We start from the raw sequence: 13,725 nt of genomic DNA, 5'->3' as shown, positions 1-13,725 counted from the left end.
AAGCTGCCTCCCAGTGATCCATCCTGACAGTCATCAAGTTACACCCGCAGCAGTATGTGTTAGTCCGTGTTTAATGGAGAGCTGCTAGCAGTTGGAGGAAGCAGCTTCAGCCTGAATGAGTTGTGACAGCACACAAAAGCCCCATCAGATGGATAACCAACTGTGGCAAGTTTAAAAAAAATCTAAATCTGGCAAAACAACTACCTCAGGTGAGAAAATATCCTGAGAAATATCCTTCTTTTACATGTTAAAAAAGAACACGGTTGGTCCACTATGTTTGCGGCCTTTCACCAAACATTTCCAAGTACCAGGCTTAACTTTACCAACCATCTGGTGAGTCAGGTAAGTGGTCTTTAGTGGCACTTAGACTCGGGCTGTCAATCGATTCAAATCTTTAATCTTGTTTAATCGCACTAAAGTAGAGTCAAAATTTATTTTACAGAGTCACGGCCAAGACCTGCAGATATTTCTGCAAAAATATCAATATAATATCGGGCAAGTATCGTGATATTTGAGTGTATATTATCAGTATCAAGGTCAAGGAACAACAAATATTGTGGTCAAAATAAATGTACCATCAGATCATTACACTAATATTGAGAAGTCCTAGTACTTTTTCCCCATCGCAGTCAAAATCCCTGCTCATTTTCATGTGCACGCATTTTAAGTCACAATTTCTACGTTTCTAAGTCACGGCCAAGACTTTACAGCCAAGTTTGGGGGCGGAAAACACGAAGAAGAAGTGAACTGAAATTTGCAGCAGTACAAGTTACGATTCAGTGACCAGCAAGCTTTTTAAACCTGTTGGTGACACTGGCTGACCGTATAAAAACATGACTACATCAAACTATTCATTAGCCTGGTCACCTCTTTTACACAAGTCACAAACTGATCTCAGCTCCACTCTTGACATCGCACCTTCAGATCATTTCCTTCACAATATAAACGTCCATTCATACGCTAAGTCTTCACATCCATTTCATAGTTATCACGCACACACTGGAAGCCTCTTATGACCCTTCACCCTTGGTTGAGACTCACATAACATTCATTTCACCATAAAAAAATGTGACAAAAAACAAAAAAATCTCCTGGAACTTGGGAGACGCACCTCATCTCACAGCACAGCACAAAAGGTGAGATGCAAAATCCTCTAACAGTTGCAGTTGTCACTCATTGGAGGGCTAAAATACATTTCAACAAAATGATTTATGTGGAGAAGAGAGGTGTAGATACAAGGAGGTGCATCACACTGCATCAACACTGACAAGAGGGAGGGTTTTGTTACTCACAGCGGACCTCCAGGTACATGCTCTTGCTGTCTTGGCCAATGGAGTTGCTGGCAGTGCAGAGGTACTGGCCGGCGTAGGTGAACTGCACATTCTTCAGGACGAGTGAGGACACCCGGGCATGGCTGCGCACCACAATGTTTCTGTCGTGGCTCTATAAACAAAGCACAAGACAAAGATCAATGCACGACAAAAAGGCGTCGCTCTACTTTCCAAGAATCCAAAGAGAGGTTTAGAAAAACAAAGGGGGTTATTTTGCTAGTTTGTTAGGACACAATACTCACATGGACAACACAAACCCAAACCGGCGCTCAGATGCAACAAGTGATGTTTTAATGGCCGATGCTTTTATAGGCAGCATCAATCAAAGCCGGTTGGAGCAGCCAGATGGAGACAATATAAAAGCTGTGAGTGACAGAAGCAGAAAGTGCCGAGCTGTTTTTACTTTTCATGACGATGTAAAGCTAGCGGGACTCCATGGTCGAAAAGCTGTCAGCATATTTATTGGACAACTGCTCAGATGCTATTCCAGACCTGCAGTTTTGATAAGGACTGCAGCAGAGAACACTGAATTCAATTGTCCTTGATTCGGCTTCTGGAGGACGGTTTAGTTCTGTGATCTGGTTTTGGCCTCGGTGGTCTACGGTCCTGGTCTCACCCACCCTCGGCTGCCATAATAGTTTAAAGCAGTGATTCTAAACCATAGGGCCGGGGCCCATGGTTGGGCTACATCAGCGAGACGCTCAGTTTTATTTTTAGTTTTGATAAATTAGCCGCATATGGTGGCAGTAGTTTGTCTCTGAATTGACTTGACATCTGCAAATCTGTGGTAGTCACCAACTATGGAGAAGTTCTTGAAAAGAAAAAATGATAAAGAAAGTAAAGAAAGAAAACCGTTCATGAAAGCACCTGTTGACGCAGCTTTTAAAATTAATTTGAATATTTTCATTTACACTTGACTTATATCTTCTTTGGAGTTTAAATAAAATATATACTTTTTATTTTAGAATATTTATACTTTTGTTATATTTATCTTATTCAGAATTTTATTCAACAGTTTGCATTAAGTGTATTTTTTTTCCCTTTTTTTCTTTAGTGAATGTGATGCACATGACTTGTACCTGGCTCTGCTGCGTGTTGGACTTTTTGATGACAAATAAATATATTTGCGATGATCACGTGGTTTCATGTGTAAGCAGATTAAATACATTTTTGGATCACAAAAGAAATCAATGTAATGAATCAGTTATATTGAATGGGGCCCAAGCCCATTTGTTCTGGGAAAGGTGGGGCCCAAGATCAAAAAGGTTAAGAACCCCTGGTTTAAAGCATAATAGAGCAGCGCAATCCTTCATCTTTTCATGATATGCACACTTCCTCACTGCCCTGAGCTCAACTAAGGACGCAGCATGTCGACAAGATCATCGGCACCATTCGGTTCGGTTATGCACTTTGTTTTGCAGAACACACAAGAAAAAGCATTGCAAGCTGCAAAACTATCTTAGAGCAAAAATATGAACAAAGTCAAGCTCCACATCACTTAGCTATTTGGGGTCTATCTTCATTCAAGTATTGGGAAACTGGTCATGTATGCTTTTGTCACTTACTCAGTGAGCAAGAGGGCACCACGTAGAACCACATTTTCTGCTGAGAATTGAAGTCCTGATGTTGACTTTGGCTGTTTTAGACTAGGTCTCGTCTTGATCTCAGCTCAGGTGGCCTTAGAAACAAGCCTATCCTTTATGCTAAGAGTCAATTCCCCCCTCAAAAGATCACTTAGACCCAATTTAAAGTCATCAGATCCACCATTTTCCTTTCAGCTCAGAGCCATGGAGCCCTTCCAGACAACAGTGGAATCACTCCATCTCTGTGTCTGTTTTTTCCCAGCCTGTTACCGCTGAAAACTCAATCAAGTTAAAGACGTCATTGAGTTCAAAATAATGGAGCCTGGATTGCATTTTTAACTGCTAGACAACTGGTAGTTTGACCAGTCAGAATGGATCCTTTGGCCAGGTTTATGATACATACGGTCTGAGTTCTCATGTAAATGATTTGCACTGAGCCATTGCTGAAGTTTTCACACAGCTGCGACAGAGTTAAGTCACACTGTAAAGTCTGTTTTCTGAATTAAAGAGTCTGTCTCGCTGCTTCTGTACTATTATGCGAGGAGGTAGAGACGATGGAGAGCATCCCTTCCCGCATAATTTTAATTAGCTATTCCATGTAATTCCATCAGCGAGTGTTTGAACACAGCTTTCCTTGAAGAACCAGTCTTGCAATTTAGCAAAGAAATTATGTTGAGGAGTGCATAAAAAAACCTGTTTGATTCACTGTCTTTACAGTGTTGTTGTGAAACAAGCTTAATTTGCATGCTAGAATTGACAAGACAAACACAATGAAACACACACTTTGAAAGTGCAGTGTCCGTAGTGCGCAGAAGAAAATCCACACTGTTCCTCTCTTAGCATCCGAGGACACGACTTCCACACAAAGCCAGAAATGTCTTGCTCAAGGACGCTTTGACAGTAATTGGTGTTGGTTAGTCAAATATATAGAGGACCATTAACAACAGAGCACTCTCCACACACGATTTGCTGCCATGCTAAAGTATTTCATAACAGTTTATGATCCCCATCGTTCATTTCTGAGTCCCGGATCGGTGAAAACGGAACGTCCACTTTATGAAAATTGGTGGCCAAAATTTCTTCACACAGTTGCGATGTGCTTTTAGGCTGAGGACGATTATTGGATTTTTTGGGGGGGAGGGATTTTAATAACTTTACTGGCAGCAATAATGTGCACAGTTATTGAATAAACCTGGGGAATGCCACATTTTCAGGAAGCATATAAAAGAATTTGATTCAGACTTTTCAATGTCACTAAGTGTCGTGATGTAAGCAACAATGGCTCAAACTAAGAACCATTCACAGTAAACTATGAGCAAAAGGCAGCTAAAAATATTAAATTCATGATCTATAAATGATTTATTATGATGATAAAATGTAAGCTTAGACTACACCAACAGTTTAAGTTTAAAAAGGGCTACCTTGCCCAAACTTAACATGGCTGCTTGTCTATATTGGCACCAAATACGTGCCAGAAAGACACTTTCCCAAATAGGAGTGAGTGGCCTTTATTATGCATATAGACGTCAATGTTACGCTCATAAATTGATTTATTAGTGAGTTATTTGTATATCTATACAATGTTTAATAAAATTTGATGAGATCGATTTAGATTTTAAGTTTAGTTTTTGTTTAGGTTTTAGGTTGAGAGTGAAAACCAATGAAATTTACAACTAGATTTAGACCTGACTGGAGCATTTGCTACAGGTAGGAGGCCACAAGCCTGTGCAGAGAGGAACTCCAGGCTGTTTACCTCATGCAAGGCTTAAAAATCATTTATTAAAATGTGTTTTTAAATGTCTTCAAACAGTGTGGAAAGAGATGTGACCACAGACATAGAGGTGTATCTGGAACGCAACTGAGGTAGTGATGGGTAGATGAGGTATCATGAAACAGCGGGGTTGATAAAACATATAATTTTCAGAGGCTACTAGATGGCGCTCTTGTTTAGAAATGACGTGAGGTTTCATTGTATTAGTTATTCAAGTTCAAGTCAACGTTTTACAGCAGACAGTGCCATCTGGTGGCCTCTGAAAATCAGGGCACTGTTTCGTGAAACCTCATCCACCCTTCACTAAACTGAGGGACTAAAATACTACAGCGAAAAAAAAAAAAAAGAAACTGGGCCACACATTAAAAATGGCTCTCATTTACTAACCACATATTTACACCTACGTTTACACAACTATGTATCAGCGTTCTGTGGCCTCAGCATTCGTGCTGAATGAATAATGGAGGAGCGTCTCTCCTATTAGCAGCGCGACACATTCTTCTCCCCAACAGGAGGATGCAGATGTGGCAGAAATATTTCTGCTGTTTACTGAAGATATGAGGGCGTGTCCGGGAACATTTTGAAAGGGCAGCATTAATCTTATCTGCAGTGACACTCAGGAGTTGTATTGGGAACACGGCTAGAATATCAACAGGGATAAGGTTAATGGAGAATAAAACGGATGATACAACACAGGGTGAACAAGCAGACCTTTTCAGCGGAATTTATTTGTTCGTCGGGATTAATCATTTTAATTACAGGATGCTGATCTGTCTCCGAATGAATCACTAGGATTGGAAGTTTTCGCAGGCTGCTCAGCAGGTGGAATCATAACAGTAGCCGCCAACACGCAGGCGCCACAACAATGTTACTGGAGACGGTGCCTTACATAACTGGATAAGTGCCAGTCAGGGCCCTTGGTTTATTACAACAGATAAATATTGCTGCTCCTTTCATCTGAGAGAATTATTTAAAGCGTTCCATCCGTTCAGTATTGGAATTAAAATCAGCAACATGTGTATTATTGACCTATATAGAAGGCAATAAAGTCACTGAGCCCATCCTAATGCTGCTTCCATCGGAAAATTCCAGTGTCAGGACTCATTTGTCTGGAAAAGTAAAGACTCCTACACCTCCGAGGACATTAGCCTCCGCTCCGTTTTCACCTCTTAGGTTGCTAGATAAACGTCAGGCTAAGATCTTGATGGTGATTTATCTGCACACGAAGGGGGCAGTTCTTAGGAGTCCGACTGAGTATTTTGGAGGAGCCATCATTCATATTTATATGGACAGCGGGAACAGCAGTAGCGGATATTTCAGAGGCTTATTCGTGACAAAAGGTGCACTTAATCTGGTTTAAAAATAAATATTAGTGGCTTGTACTAAGATAAACACAGTTCTCTGAGTCAGGAAATGAGATAAGCAGCAAGGTATCTGAGCTTAATACTATCACTTCTTGTAAGTGATCATATAACATCAGTTTGTCGGCACTCTCTATTTATGACTCTACACAGAGTTCAGCAATTGTCCGGCGAGCGCAGGCCAAACTATTAGCACTGAGGAAAGATTATGGATGATCAATGCTGTCCTGAGCGAAGCGCATTAACTGGAGAGCGATTTTCTAGGGCGACACCATCCAACACGGCTGTGTTTCTGGGTTCGCTGCGCTCCTGAATCACTGAGATTTAAAAGAATGTAGTCATTACAGATTAGGGAGCCAGTTATTTTTCTGCTTTCCATGTGTTCCGTGATGTTATCATCAGAGCCGGAAACAAACTACTGTATCAGGACGAAATGTAGTGCTTCAATTTATCTCACTCTCGGTGCCCTACAGAAGCGTTTAACCAGGGAGAGGAGGCGAAGAGAGGCAGCTAACTGCGAAGGTCAAGTTCTAAACACATTTTTCAATGGGCAATCATGTACCGACAAAGCAATGCTTAGCTACATGAAAAGGCTAAACAGCCGTCAAATGACAAAGGCGCCGAAGGAGGAAAGGAATTGCTCATTCTCAGGAAACACCCCAAACTCAGACCAAATAAGGGGGACATTAAAGCATCAAGTTAAAGTCAAATGTTAAGCTAGTTTGAAGACACAGAAATGTATATGTTCACTGGCCCTATTTCCACAAAAGGCTGCGGGGTGGAATGAGAACTAAAGGGTTCCTACTTTGTGGTGTTGAGCTAAGAAGTTACAGCCCTTGACTTGTTAAATGATAACTATTCACCAAAAAGTCTTTAACCTGCGGTGTGGGAAATGAAACGCAGCAATACCCTTAAAAAGCAAAGGCCTTTATAGAAGCAATTCATGCCATTCCATTAGCCAATACCGTTACCTTCCGCGGAGCAAGGTCTTCTCGAAACACGATATTAGTTTAATGAATACAAAGACAGGGAAAAAAATGACAGGTTTTTCATGGAGTTTAAAAGTACAAATCACCTTGAAAAAGACGGAAGTATTCAGAGTAATGTGTTTATCGAGAACAGCAGCATAGAATGACACAGGGTTATTTTTGTCACCAAACGTTATAGAGAAAAAAACATAGCAAGTGGTTGCAAATGCATGAGAAAGTAGAAATTACAACACATTTTAGTATTGATTAGTAGAGCTGTCAATAGATCATCATTTTAATCTCAATTAATCGCACTAAAGCTGAGCTAACTCGCGATTTATGGCAAGTTAATCACTCATTTTCTATCTGTTCGACAGTAAGTGCAATTTAAAGGAAGATATTATCGACACAAGAGTAGCTATCGAAGGTTTCCTCTTGCTAATGTGTTTGTGCTAACAACCCAACATTTATTTGCCAGTAATCTTGACTTAATTCAGCAAAAGTGCGATCGATCCAGACTAAAAATAGTATATCCATAGACAGCCCTATTCTTTAGTAAACATCACCGCTAACCAACAACTCTTTTAGACAATAAAAAGAACACTCACTGCTAGCTAAACAAGTACGTGGCTGAAATCGTGGTTCACTTTTCTAACTGACTAAACTTGGGTTGAAGGAAAGACTTCGGTGGCAGACAGAGAAGGAAGGTGCTCTACTGTGTCAGTTCGGGTTATGACAACTACGGCCACGGTGTTTAGTAGCCATACCTCGTACACTTCAGGTCGAGTCCATGATGCCTGGAGGAAACAAAAACACAAGCTTTCTCTTGTCCATTGCACAGTGTGAGTGTGGAATGCTGAGTCCAGATGACTTATGAATATGTTTTCACGTCCAGAACTGTAGGGATTGCTTGATATCAAACATATTTTAGGGTTTACACTCTCAAATCAAAAGCTATGCAGTGAGAGAATTTCAAGATTGGCTCATCCAGCAGCTCCGTTTGTGCTTCTCAGTTGACATTAAATTAATGTTGCGTAGCAAAAAAAGAATAAACAGTAATGGCAATTACAAATACGCCATTAAGAGCGTCGAACATTTTCTTCATGGCGTGTTATGTTCCTGCAGCCTCATTCATTTGTGTAAACTTGTGTGAAATATGTCTGACGGCTCCTGAAGGTGTCGTGTTTTTTGGCTGAGTAAAGCGCGCGCACTCGTACTTTATCTATGAATGGAGGGATGAGTGAGGAGAGCCAGCGCGAAATAGGCGGAAAATGAATGATGCTGCATTCAAAATGACGACAGCGATTGCTAAATGAACGGCGCAGCGGCGTCATCTCAGGATGCCATGTGACAGTGATGGATCGGACACGTGGCGATGCTGACAGACGCTGAATGGGCAGGGGATACAATTGAGAGTGGTGTCGGCCAATCCCTGTCTTACAGGTGGAAGATAAGACTCTGCAGCGGGTGATGCCGCTATGAAAGGCCTGCAGCGGGTGAACGCCTCTGCTGATGGATGATGATAAATGGCCCTCTTTTGGTGACAAACTGGGGAGTTTAGTTGATGGTAATAACATCGGGAGAGAGATTAATGCCGTCCTTTATGTAAAACAGGGGGCGCCTTCATCACAAAAGTTGCTACGATGGTGGATCTAGCGGAACTTTCTTCATTTACAATCCACCTTTCGATTGCCAAAGTAATGGGCAACAGGAAAAAAGACTTTTTAATGTTGTTTTTGGGTGTAAAAAATTAGAACTACTGTATCTACTCCATTATGAAGTCAGAATTCAAAATAAAGCATAAGGTGCAGGTAAAGAAGTACACAGGCTGATCATGTTTTATTTAAGTAAGAGAGTGAAGGTGTGGGTGTATGACTTCTGAAGTGCCAAGGAAGGTGGCTGGCGAAGTGATGTCACATGATGAAGAGAGAGACCCCCGGGGTGCGTGAGGCAGGACGGTGCCGTTTCATCACGGCAAGTGTGAATCTGCGAGAGTGTTTTAAATATGACACGCATATGCAAGGCGCGAAGCCTGGGAACACATCATTTTCACCGACGAAACACGTCAGGAATCAGCAGTGGATGTGTGAGAACGATGGATTCAATTCAGTTGTCAAGACTTGTCGATTGATCATGTGACCTCAGTCAAGGATGGAGTTTCAGGAGTGATTTTATGTTCTCGCTCATTGAACACAGTTATTTATCTTTCTTTGCCTGTGATAATAAAACATGTAATGACATTATACTTACATTTTGACTTATTACGCCACCAGTTTATCTTGAAATGGTTGTCATTAAAATGAATGTTTTAATGTTGGTCCATACGTTGTAATAAATATGACAATTTGATTTAAAATAACCTGACAAAAGAAATGCAAAACAATTGAAAAAAAAAACAAAAAAACTATTGTAATGATGTTTTAAATTGTAGAATTATAACATGTGATTTTGCAATAGACAATCTATCGTGACACTGTTTTCCTTCATTTACAGACGAAGAAATAAATAAATACTTTTTTTTTTTTTTGCAGAATTTTATGTAATAGTTTTCAGCCTGTGTTTAACCCTGAGCTTCAGTGAGACATGTGAAAGGAGAACACACTGTTCCTCTTAGCAAGAACGACAGCGGTGTTGCAGCTGAAAGGACAAGTGACTGGAGGACTAGGACAGGAATAATACTGGAGCCTCATTTCAGACCAAAATTGAACAATGTCTGCACTAAAAAAAGATGGCCTCCTCTTGACCATCAACATCATCAAAGAGGGCTTCATGAAGGACCCATTCAGCTGCATGAAGATTCCAATGATCAACGAAAATATGTGTGAATTGAATTTGTTTCCTGTTGTGTTCGCTTTTGCTGAATGATTTTCCTGTGCTGGTACCTGCTCTCCCTCGGTGAACTCCCTGTTTTCAAAGCTCCAGGAGATGGTGGGAGTGGGATCACCGGATGCCTCACAGGTCATCGTGACTTCATCATCAAACTCGGTGGCACTCTGGTTGTTCAGGTAGGTGACCTTGGCTTGGACTGAACAACAGGGGAACAAAGAGATTGGCTGTTAAGGAGGAATTCAAAATATCCTTTTTTTGAGAGAAGAGAGGACCAAAACCAAAAAAAAAAAGGACCAAAAATATCTTGGTGAAATAGAAGGCAGATGTCAAAAGAGCGAGTAGCAGCGGCAAGGTGTAATAGCGTGTGAGTTTAAGTACAAGTTCAAAAATAACGAAAAAAATTTAAAAAAATCTCATATGAATAGCTGTTGCTTGGAATATGCGTTCATTTCCACATAGACCAGCAAAGTGTTTGGAGTGTTCACCTGGTTGTGTTCAAGCTCTCACCTTCATTTTCTGGATGAATTCAGCAATTTTTGCTGAAATCGTATTTAAAACACCAGCATGGTTGTTTTTTCTGAGCCTTCCATTCATAATGAAAAACCCCTGGGGCTCTCTCAGCATGCCTCCAGCCAGGAACATCAGGCTGAGATGGCTACCTGTTTGATCATGCCAGTGACATATGCTTGTCTGAAAAGTGAAGCTTGGACATCTACGAGCACGGCTGACTTCATGCCACACATTTTCTCCATTGTTTTCCAAACCAATACGCCAACACTTGTCGTCCTACTCGCACCCAAGTGGTCGTTCATTTGCAGCGACGCAAGCGACTTCCCCCCCCTCTGAGGTCGCATTGAAAAAGGTCATCCTGCAGGGGGAGGTGTGACGTTTGTGAAAAGTCAACACGGTGGGCTGGAGAGGCAGATTTGTAGCCCCCCTCTGGGGGCTTCAGTTCCTGTAGAGGTTCTGTCAGTGAGGCGAGTCATTGATATTACAGCTGCCTTCTCTGTGTGTGTGTGTGTGGCCGCTGCATGTGGGAGGGGTTGCCGAGTGAGTGACGTCTCTCCAGAAGTGAAGAGGTGCCCGGTGCGTGTCCAGCTCTGAATGTGCGCTTCTGTGCAGTTTGGCTGTGACAAAGTCATAAACCAAGTAATTAGCTCTGTCCCAGACTCGCCTCATCCCTGTCCCAGCTCCAGCCCACAACAGGACATCAAACCCTGGAGTGAGCGCTCCAGCCTCGGAGGTGTGGAGAGCAAGCACCTCCCCTGTGACACTCTACCACGGTCCAGTGCGGAGACAGGAAAGGTTTTACACCTCAATATGAAGAAAAAACAGCCAGTAAATGTAGCTAACAGGACACGTCTGCATACAGAGGCTGCATTATACACAATAACAAAGCGCGTCGTGGTTCAGCTGATCGGTCCGTGCACGTTTTTTCCCGCTTTTTTCGCGGGCGTTCTGGATTTTCGTTCGACATCCGAAGCAAAGAAATCTTGAAATTTTTGTTCGAACTCCGATTTATTTGAATTCCAGGACGTTCGAAAACAGAGGTACCACTGTATATTGACAGAATAAATCACTGTGTGGGAATATAGAACCGAAAATCACGTGTCAGCTGCCGGCAACTCTTCACTCAAACAGTGGGTGACAGTCACAAGCCATAACTTAGTCAGCACTAAATAAATACCTGCCCTGAGCAAGACAACTAAGCCAAACGCTCCAGACTCCAATATCTCTCCCTATTTTGAATGGTAACTGTTTTACCTTTCAATACTTGGAGAAGTGTACGCATAAAGGCGATACATCCAAGCGAGAGGAAGTTAAAGGGATTAAATAGGACAACACCAGTCTCACTAAAGAGCTCATAAAATAGCCCTTCAATGCACATAATGATTCCACGTTTATGTCCACTTGATAAACATTGTTCTCCAACGCTAGATGAAAAATAATTGGTTGTGTTTCAGCTAGTTGGCTCCTCAAGATGCTTCCCTCTGCCTGGCGGTAAGTGTACGGCGGGTTATTAAAAACTTGTTTTCTAAAAACAGCTGCCTAGCGGCTGCTGGATGCTGCGTTAATAGGACTGGAGTTTGCCGGCTGTGAAACTGAAAAAAAAAAAAGATGAAAGAGGCTAAAGGGCTTTGCAGTGCTGCTTGGTAATTCTGTGTGGTTTGAAATTATATCGCCATCATCGGCGAGTCATTAATGTTCGGGCTGATGAATCATTTTCAAGGCTTAAGAGGGTTGACTTTTAGAGATGCGAGCAAACATGGGTGGGAAGTAAAATAATATATTGTGAAGCCGAGCGACAGGGAAGGGAATATTTACCAGGAAAAAAATGAGGTTGAATTTGACTGCTCACAGGATAAAGCAGGCACCTGTGGAGGCGCTTGCAGCAGGGCACCATAAATAAGAAAGAGGAAAAGGCTCGGCGCGGGGAAAGTGGGCAGCGGCGTTACTTATTCTATTGTGCGCCAATTGAGTTAGTCCCTTACCGAACACATTCAGGCTGACTTCCTCCCGCTTCTCGCCTGCCTTGTTCTTGGCGATGCAAGTGTAATCTCCTTCGTCCACTTTTATGACATCCTTTATGACCAACTCGGAGCCGTCCTCGTTCAGGCTGTACTTATCACCTGTTTCAAGGACGATGTTGTTGCTGTAGCCAAGGGAGAGGAGAGTGAAAGAGACAGGTTCAGAACACATGCAGTTGCTTCGACAGCTCCAGGCACCAGGCTTCACTGACATACAAAGCTCTTCACAATGTTTTTTATCTTGAAGTCGTAGCAGCTGGAAGACAACTTGCTGGGACCCAAATGTCTGCCTCCACACCGTCCCCCTTCATGTCCTTGTCAAGGTCATACGTTATCTTGATGATGATTTGTGCGTTTTATTTTTGTCACTTTTTCAAACGCCTCATTTTTCTTTTGACGCACGCACTCCTCAAAGAGTTTAGAGAAGTGTTCTTCAAGTAGGTGTAGACAGTGACATCTAGTCAGCAGCTCAAGGAAAAATATGGCGTCGTTTATCCTCAAACAAGGAGCTCTCCTCCTTTTTTGGTCTCAAAAAGGCCACAAATCAATATGTTTTTATTGTTTTTAGTGATGCTTTGGGCGGCAGCTTGATAGTTCATGAGGGACTCAGCGGACGTGCAGCAATCTACATTCACACTATTGACTGTTCAGTGCTTTAAACTGATGATGAATGCATTTAAAGTCCTTTACTCCTTGTTTTCATATGGTGTTGAATTTGCCTCAGCAACTCTATCTGCAATTATTCTTTAAATTTACATTAAAATAAATGTTGTTTTGCTCCAACATGAAGGTCTCAGGTACATAATTGTGGCTTGCAGTTTTTAAATCCCCCTGGTGCTGCTGTGTTTTATCTTCTCCGCCTCTTGCGCACGCCATCTTCCAGCACCTTTTTTTTTTTTTATCTTTTCGTTTCCACCCGTCAAAGCAAGGAGAGAAAAAGAGCACGCACTAGGTCCATGTGACGGTGGGTTCAGGGAAGCCGTCTGCGTCGCAGGCCAGGAGCGCAGAGCTGCCGACGTCACCTGTGGCATTGACCTCTGACTGCCGGGTGCGAATGGTGGGAAGGACTGAAACACAAAACTATGAATGAGAACCTGATATCTTGAAACAAGCTTTAAACCATCAGTGTGAGAGGTCACCACACTTCCAGTCTGGCACATTAGCTTTACATTGAATCAAAACTGGAGTGAATTAGAGATTGTTACAGTTGCTTTTCACAAGCAACCACAGAAACCAAACTGGCCCTGAGTGTGAAAATACAATGTATAGAAGTTCCATTGCTTTGATTCTGCTGTTATATTCAACTCCATTTAAGTGTGCACATTGTGTTTAAAGTATTTTTTAAAGCTAATGT

At 42.0% G+C, this 13,725-nt stretch overlaps 1 protein-coding gene across 13 annotated transcripts in view; it reads right to left on the bottom strand.

The window, feature by feature from the left end:
* Positions 1–13,725, bottom strand: part of LOC128748282 (neural cell adhesion molecule 1-like) — a 203,620-nt gene that overhangs the window by 38,936 nt on the left and 150,959 nt on the right. For 9 of the 13 annotated variants that reach the window (XM_053846905.1, XM_053846911.1, XM_053846908.1 and 6 more), the window contains exons 6-10: positions 13,321–13,438; positions 12,336–12,496; positions 9,897–10,039; positions 7,782–7,811; positions 1,293–1,443 (exon numbers count right to left, since the gene is read on the bottom strand). In XM_053846905.1, coding sequence (XP_053702880.1) covers positions 1,293–1,443; positions 7,782–7,811; positions 9,897–10,039; positions 12,336–12,496; positions 13,321–13,438 — 603 coding nt within the window. The remainder of the gene's footprint in view (positions 1–1,292; positions 1,444–7,781; positions 7,812–9,896; positions 10,040–12,335; positions 12,497–13,320; positions 13,439–13,725) is intronic. The other 4 variants (XM_053846907.1, XM_053846910.1, XM_053846914.1 and 1 more) reach the window with 1 other exon arrangement.

Source organism: Synchiropus splendidus, chromosome 17 (genome assembly GCF_027744825.2).
Source record: "Synchiropus splendidus isolate RoL2022-P1 chromosome 17, RoL_Sspl_1.0, whole genome shotgun sequence".
In the NCBI taxonomy this organism is placed as follows: Eukaryota; Metazoa; Chordata; class Actinopteri; order Syngnathiformes; family Callionymidae; genus Synchiropus; species Synchiropus splendidus.
The sequence above is the reverse complement of the archived record's forward strand: the minus strand, read 5'-3'. Positions and strand labels throughout refer to the sequence as shown.